The sequence below is a fragment of the Acanthisitta chloris genome, unplaced genomic scaffold (genome assembly GCF_000695815.1).
Source record: "Acanthisitta chloris isolate BGI_N310 unplaced genomic scaffold, ASM69581v1 scaffold42542, whole genome shotgun sequence".
NCBI classification, from domain to species: domain Eukaryota; kingdom Metazoa; phylum Chordata; class Aves; order Passeriformes; family Acanthisittidae; genus Acanthisitta; species Acanthisitta chloris.
In genome coordinates this window covers 1,434-9,595 of record NW_008662915.1, presented here as the reverse complement: position 1 = coordinate 9,595, position 8,162 = coordinate 1,434, and the positions used below count along the sequence as shown (strand labels likewise).

Here is an 8,162-nt window from a genome sequence, read left to right as displayed (position 1 = left end):
CAGCACAAGGATTCCTGGAGGATGAGCTCCCAACCACCACTGCCTTCGCCCACATTCCTGGGCCTGACAAACAGAGCTCCCTCAGGCTCCTCCTGCAAGGTACAGCTGGACAGGCTGACACGAGACACCATTAGTCAACTATATTTTAAAGTCATACAAAAGAAAAGCTCTGATCTGGCCTCTCAGCAGAGCAAGTAATGCAAATATAACACCTACACTGGAAATTGAAACCACGATCTTCACACTCCCAGTGCAAACCTCTGATCATCTGGCACTGAGACAAGTGACCCACTTCCAGAACAAGCTTCAGAACTTCCAGGGTCACTGTTAAGCCTGGTCTCCAGCACCTGACCTCATTTCCCACTGGGAACCTCACCCAACTTAGAACCCTCAGCAGAGGCATCTTACAGCATCTTGTGTTTGTGCCCCTCCTGTTCCACATCAGCCACGCCAGCACGCACTGCCAAGAAATGGATGGTAACAACATGCCTTAAACACAAGAGGCACGAGGTCACCAGCTCCTCAGCCTGACCCAGGCACAGCTCCCATAGGGAAAGCCAAAACACTGGAAAAATTAGCAACAGGAAAGCAAAACAGATCCAGTGTCATTCCACTGCATTCCAAACACATGACACCAAAGCCAACCGACGCCTCCCGCAGTACTCACGTCGCTGGGGCTGAGGTTCCCAAGACCATTGTCCTGCTCGGATTCCCTGCCCGACTCGTGGCCCTGGGAGGAGCGGGGGTGGGAGGGATGGATCCAGATCTCCAGTCGTGTGGCATCATCTCCAACTTGTCGCAGTGTGGACTTCTTGCCCTTCCCCCGGCGGCTGGGGCTCACATCCAGCACCTGATGTTTCCTCTGCTCCGTCTGCTCACACTGCAGAGACAGGACAGATTCAGCTCACCCAGGGATCATAGGTCAGCATATAATTTCATTTACATGAATAAATTAGCCCTTCCCCCTGTTTCAGGACCACAGTAAGTCATCGAGAGGTCCAGAAGTTGGTTCTGACACTCAGGACAGTGCAGGTGAGAGGTTTTCAACTCCAGGTGTCCTGGGACAAGAAAAGCTGTGCCCAGCCCTAGGAGTGTGTGGCAGCCAATGTTTTGTATTTGGGATGACTCCCTGGGACACTTAAGGGACTGCAGCCTCTCTTGTCTATCCCCATAGGTGTGGGGCACCTATGGAATAAGGCAATGAATCTGCTACCTGCCAAGACCATGCTGCAAACCACAGCAACCTACAGACCTTGCTGAGTTTGGCTAAATTACAGTCTGCAACTCAGAAACATGAGATTCAGCTGCCCAAACCACCTCGAAAGCAGCCTGAGGCACGGCAAAAAGAGCACCATCATTCTGAAGGCTGCCTCTCTCATCTGACTGCCAACATGGAATTTCTAAGCAGTAGGTAAGGAGTGACTCCAAGTCCAAAAGCCACCATCACCCTCCTCTCTGTGCTCTCCAGCACAGGACAGTTAGCACAGGCAGACGCAGCATCCCACAGCACAGCTCCAAGACTCACCTTGCGTTTTGTCTCCTCGAACAGACTCATGAGGCTCTCCTTGGCTGTGAGGATGGGGTTGCTGGCAGCCAGGCTGCGCATGTAATAGTAGACAGCATCCAGTTTTCTCCTCTGCAAAAAACACAACCAGGCTCAAGAGCTGCCACTGTTTCTGGGACATTTGGAGCCAAAGCTCCTACATGCTTCAGCTTCCCTCTCCCTTAATATATGTTCTCTCTCCCTCAATACCTGGGACAGATAGACACATCAAACACTATAACAAGTAGGATCTTAAACTCTCCATCCGCACTCACAGCTTCCTACAACCACCAGCACAAAGGTTTTTTGTCAGAAAGGTCCTTCCCAGCCATGAAGGAAATGTGCATGTGAACACTGCAGTTCTGCTCTGCTTTAAACCAGCATCTTCCACTGTTGTGAATGGGCAGATCCCTATGAGTCCCTGTGCCCCAGCATGATGGTTCCATGATCTGCTGTCACATCTTCCTTGAAGTCAGTTTTCCTGCATGGCTGGAGTAGCCAGCACAACTGAATCCCAAGGAAGTTACATGTGGATGTTGCTTAGACCAGTGCCTGCAGGTTCAGTGAAAACAGGGCAAACAGGAACAGCAACCTCGTGGATGGCTTTGAGCACAAAAATCTCATGCAAAACTTTAAACACTACCCACTTTTAAAACACTTGCACTCTCAACAGCCCATAGAATAGTCCCCAAAATGCCTGGGGGACTGACGTGTATCTGACAAAGCTGCGTCAAGCCACAGCAGCTGGAATCCACACAGCACATCCTGCCATCAGCTTTTTCTCTTTTTATAAAAAACCATCTGAGCACTGCCCTAAACAATGCCTTTCTCCACCAGATGGAATCCCACAGCCATCCCAGAGGCTCTCCCCATGCCTGCACATCCTTGCACGATGAGCATCTTACCGTGTAGATGGCCAGAAGTGCCAGCTGGTTGTACGGGCGCCCGTTTTTGGGAGCAATTTGCTGAGCCTTCAGGTACCAGCTGGGGAAGGGAAGAACCAGAGAGAAAGGGTTACTGCAAGGACATCAGGCTGCCTTCCTTGCTGTTCTGCGCGTTGGCATTCCCACAACGAACAAGTCCTTTCCACAAGTGCCCTCTGCCTGCAGGAGAGTGCACCAGCAGCAAGCTGTGCCTGGCCCAGAGAGGGACAGGGCATGGGACAAGGAGCAGATCGAGCTGCAGAAGGAAAAGCCCTTGGCTCAGCCCAAACATGAGGGTTTAGCCAGACCAGCAAGCACTACTCCCTGTGCAGCCTCACGCACATGGCACAGGCTGTTCAGGGAATGTTTCTCTCTCAGTCCTCTTTTTAGCTCCATGGCAGCTGGGACCAAATCCTACATGTGCCTTAGCCCCCCTTTTTTTTTAATAATCATCCCAGGAGAAAAGGAATCTATTCAGTGGCAGTCCATTCATCCCTCTATTCTCTTCTCTATTTTCCCCTCAACTATATTATCCACTCTCCAGCTTAGATCATGCCACATGGATCCATCAACACATCATGAACCCTATGTGCTCCCCACAGCTTCCCTGAGATATCAGCACATTCCACGAATGTCCACAGACCACAAACGCAGCAGCTTTCCCTGCCTTGCTCTCCAAATCTCCACAGACTTGAGGGCTCATCCCACATACTGGGCTCACTTGCCCCCCACTCCCCAGCCTTTGCTCCAGAAAAATCCATCAGTGGCAGAAAGCAACAACTGCCAATATCTCCTGGTGCAGTCAGAACACAAGGACACATAGTGGAACTTTTCTCAGGTGAAAAGTCACCAGAAAATATAAGTCACTTTGCCAGCCTCCACCCACCCTGCTGCAGAATCAGCACAGGACAGCTTCGTCATTAGAGGGAGGATGGATCTGCTGGCTTGCTCTCTGGAACAGCCAAACAATCTAGGCTACATCTTTCAGCATCACACGACTGTGACACAATAGAGGAGTGGAAAGGCTTTAAAAAGGAGAGGAAAGACTTCTTCGGCTTAGAGGCAAGTTCAGGTGTGAAACAAGAACCATCCCTTGCAGCCAGAGGCAGAGCTGTGCCCTGTGTTGCCATGAAGAACACCACCTGTGTGCCTACCTGCGTGCCTTTCCATAGTTGGCAGTGTCGTTCGCTTGCTCTCTGTACCGGCAGATGTCCCCTTGACAAATCATACACCTCTGAGCACTGATCAGCGCATATTTCACCTGGAAAGGAGCAGTCAGTCCATCATGGGGGACCTGCAGAGCCCTAGAGAGCTCACAGGGATTGAGGAAAGCTAAGAGGAGGTCACTGACACACTGAAGGTCTCACAAAAGGGCAGCAGAATGAAATGACAAGGCTCCATGGCACTGGTTCAGCATTTGTAGGGCCAGGCCAACCCCCTAATCACCTCCTCTTACAACAATGTTCCACCTCTCACCAGAAGGGAATTGTTCAGCCCATGACCAATTAATTTGAGGACAGCTGTTAAATACATCACTCTGGGAATGGAGCTGGACCAAAATATCCTTTCCCAGCTGTCCCTTGCACCTGCACTCATAGCTCAGGGCAACACGTCAGGGAGGCAGCACAAGTGCCAGCTTTCCTTGCTCATTATTCTGGATTCCAGGTAGATACAAGAGATGTTCAACATGTAAGGAAAAGTCAGGGTGCCTCTGGACACTCCTTTCCCTTTATTAGCCCTGGTCACAGAGCTGGTACTAAACATGTTCTTTGCAAAGGAAGCTAAGAAATGTTAATGTGCCAGAGTTGTTTCAGGAAGTTGTCCTGCAGCTGAGAAAGATTCCCTGCAAACAAACTGACATCTGTTCAGAGTGCAGCTGCCTGCCTCTTGGCAAGGGCAGCAGACTGAGCTCAGCATGTTGCATAGGATTACCAGGATGAGAAGTCTCCAGGAGGAAGCCAACCTACCATTTTCCTGAGAGGCTTACTACGAATGGCCATCCCATCCATATAGTCCTCTAGCTTGAACTGGTAGGACACCTGCAGCTTTTGGAGGAGACCATCAAAAAAAGAAGAACCCTGCAAAACACACATACTTGAATGTTATATGATCTGATGACAAGCACAAATCACCACACCACTCCTGCCACGTGCAAGAAAGGAGGTCACTCTCCCCAAGGGTTTTCTCTTCAGAACACAACAAGATGGTCAGGGGACCTCCAGCCTCCGAGGTTTTCAAGACTGAGCTGATGTAATGCCTGAGGAGTCTGCTTTCAGCAGCAGATTGAACTATAGACTTCCAAGAGTCCCTTCCCACTACCCTAATTCTATAAAACATCCTCTCAGGTCTGTCTGTGTACCTAGTACAAAGATCTGCACAGTTTAATGGAAAGATTTTTAAGCAAACTTGATAAACATGGCACAAACCCCTCCAGGAATGCTTCTGTTTATTCCTACTCCAGTTGCCCCATGACACCATCCCGTTCTAAACACCAGCCAATCCTACCTAAAGGTTTAGTGGAATTGGGGATATTTCTCTCTTCTTACCTCATCTAGAAGCTGAAGCAGTTTGTTCCGAATTTCTTGGGCATTTTCTCCCTGAGGGTCCTTGAGGAGCTGTCGGAATTTCTCAATCACCTGGTAAAACGCATTCTTCCACAGCAACTGGTCCACGTTCTGGGTGTCTGAGAACTCGATATCCATCAGGATGCATCGTTCATACAGCTGCAGCATCTCCACCCTACAGCAAAACACAGTCAGTGGTCAACAAAACAGCAACTTCCTGGGCTTGAGCTGCCAGGGAACATGTGCTGAACCACCTGCTGCTCACATCCAGCAGGCACAAGCTGTCAGCAACACTGGCAAATCAGTGCTTCCACACATCCCAGAGGGAGATGGGAGCTGCTGCAATCAAACACCCAGAGAGCAAATCCAGAAGGACCATTGCCCTTGTATGAGTGCATCAGAACTGATCAGGGTTTGGCAAAGAGCAAGGAGCTCTGCTACAGTTCTGCCAACTGCAAGGCACAAGTGTGTCCTGATACTAACAGAGAGCAAGTGTGCACTGCCAGGTTCTGCTCCTTCTGAGCACAAAGTCTGGGCTGGGAACACACAAAGAACCAGAGGGGAACAAAGGTCTTGCCACTAAAATGATCCCCACCTTACTCAATAAATTAAGGACATCACACCCACAAGAAATAAAGCCTCAGAGTCCCAGAAATCACAATCCCCTCATCAGCTACCCGCAGCCCTACCCAGAGGCTGGAGCAGAATTCCTCCCACAGATTTAATAAAATAGCTGCAGGCTAGAAACAACTCTGCAATATGTGGGGCAAGTTTATGTTCCTGCCTTGGCAGCACTGCAACCTTACAATGCTTCGAGTTCTACAGAAAACAGTATGACAGCGTAGATAGCAAAGCCTGGAGTGAAGCCAGATGGCAGTGCCTGAAAGAGTCTGACAGGATAAGAGAACGATGCTGGTGGGTTCCTGCCCAAAGCACAGAGCAAGGTTCTGCTGCCTAACCCCACACAGTCCCCAAACCTTGCACACACACAACCGGACAGCACAAACACCAGTCAAGAGAACTGGACATTCCTGCAGATGGACACAGGACGAGAGCCTACATGCAGCTCCACAACAGGCTGGCAGGACACACTCAGACACAGCCAGGAGACACCCTGAGACAGAGGGACATTTCCAGCAGGGACAGGGCCAACCATGCCAATGCTCCCAGGGCAGGATGGGCTTCCACAGGCCACAGCAGCACTGTACAAGTCTTTCCTCTCCCTCCAAACAGCTCTGGGTGACCTCAACACCTTGAGGAAGACCTCAAACCTCCAGTGCTGCTTCAAGCACAGACATAAACCTCCCAAGTAGTCTATAGTGCACATCCCCAAAACACAGAACAAGCCCTGAAATGAGCTCACCTGCTCGCTTTGCTGCCAGTCAGCTCTGAAAATAAATCTCCAGAGAAGCCCTCGAGACACAGGGGTCACAAGTAAATGTGAAAGATGCCAAGTAGAAATTTGCTACAGCCGTGTTAACTATACCCCAGAGCACCAGTGTCACTTCTCTCTTGTTAACTTGGTGTCACCAGGCTACTCCCACTGGAGTGTCACAGTGTTGAGTGACATCAAGAGCAAAACTACATTTGAAAGGCACTGTCACTGTTACACAGCACCAGGAACCCATGGATTGCTTCCTCAGCACATGCTGTCAGTTGCTGTCCCTGAAGCTCACAGCACAAACACAACAGCACAAAACTCAGGACAGGTAAGAAAGCACAAGTCTGACAGCAAATACTGAGAGCACGTGAGAGCACTGGAACTGACAGAGATCAGCTCCAGCAAGAGCAAAAAGTACCCAAGAGCTGCAGTGCGTGTTTGTACTGTTTCTCTGTGTTCCTGGCATTCCACAACCACAAGAAGCCATGACTTAGTCCCCAGCCAGGCAAATGACATCCTCATCCAGTTTCTTTCCAACCCACACACCACTGCCGCACAACAAACAGCCAGCACATCCAAAACTACCAACCCACTGCCCCATCTCTCAGTCTCTGAGACACTGATGTCCTCAGTATATCAGATCCCCCAAGGAGACACCATTCTCTGGTATTTCACCCTGGAAATGACTCAGTCACATCCCTCTACAGCACAGCCACAAACCTCAGCTGGGCCATCTTCTCCAGCCCCTCTGGGCTGATCCGGTCTCTGGACAGCAGATTGCTGAGCTGCTGCTCCTGGTTCCCAGCCTCACGCAGGAGTTTGCTGAGCTCCTGCTGCTGCATGTTCCGCATCTGCTGCTCCATTTCAGGACTCAGAGGAGTGGGGGGGAGTGGGCCACACAGGTATCCAGGGTAATAGGCTCCTGGGTACACACCGTTGGTTGGACCCATAGGATACTGCAGGGAATACCCACCATAAGGGTACTGTGAGCCTTGCCCAGAGGCCCGAGGGTAATAGTAGGGGTTGTCAGAGTTTTGGAACTTATAGTAGGAGGCCTGGGCCTGGCGGGTTTCCCCCCAGGACGTGGGGCTCACTTCATCGTCCGTGTCTAGGAAGTGAAGCTGAGCAGTTTGGCTCTTCAGGGCAGGTTTTTGGTCCGGGTTATTTGGGTCCCACAGCCTGCGAGCGGTGCCGCCTCGGCCCCTGCCCCGGGGGCCTTTACTGCCAGGCCCACCAAGCAGCAGCCTGGACCCAGGGTGACTGGCTTCAGGGGCACCTGCAGCACTGGCAGAGAGGTCCGTGTTGGCAGGCAGGAACAGAATCCCACCGCCCCTTCCCTGGGGCTCCCTGCTCTGGCTCCTTGACTCTGGAGCCTCTGAGTCTTTGCAACCAACATATGCTTTCAGAGACTTTTTTTTATCTGTATCTGCCAGACCGATATCCCTGTTCACAGTCCTGTTGTCAAACGTGACTCGAAAGGGTCCCTTGCCTTCCCTGCCATTGCTGCTCCATTCACTCTCACTCCTAGAAGCTCGACCTGGGGCTCCCTGCTCTGGCTCCTTGACTCTGGAGCCTCTGAGTCTTTGCAACCAACATATGCTTTCAGAGACTTTTTTTTATCTGTATCTGCCAGACCGATATCCCTGTTCACAGTCCTGTTGTCAAACGTGACTCGAAAGGGTCCCTTGCCTTCCCTGCCATTGCTGCTCCATTCACTCTCACTCCTAGAAGCTCGACTCTGAATGCTTTCT

The 8,162-nt window shown here is 50.9% G+C and overlaps 1 protein-coding gene across 1 annotated transcript in view; it reads right to left on the bottom strand.

The window, feature by feature from the left end:
* Positions 1 to 667: 667 nt before the first annotated feature.
* Positions 668 to 8,162, bottom strand: part of LOC103798512 (telomerase-binding protein EST1A-like) — a gene marked incomplete at both ends in the record, with an annotated part of 8,392 nt that continues 897 nt past the window's right edge. The window contains 7 exons of the mRNA XM_009070782.1: positions 668 to 880; positions 1,526 to 1,636; positions 2,449 to 2,527; positions 3,621 to 3,727; positions 4,434 to 4,544; positions 5,013 to 5,205; positions 7,132 to 7,970. Coding sequence (XP_009069030.1) covers positions 668 to 880; positions 1,526 to 1,636; positions 2,449 to 2,527; positions 3,621 to 3,727; positions 4,434 to 4,544; positions 5,013 to 5,205; positions 7,132 to 7,970 — 1,653 coding nt within the window. The remainder of the gene's footprint in view (positions 881 to 1,525; positions 1,637 to 2,448; positions 2,528 to 3,620; positions 3,728 to 4,433; positions 4,545 to 5,012; positions 5,206 to 7,131; positions 7,971 to 8,162) is intronic.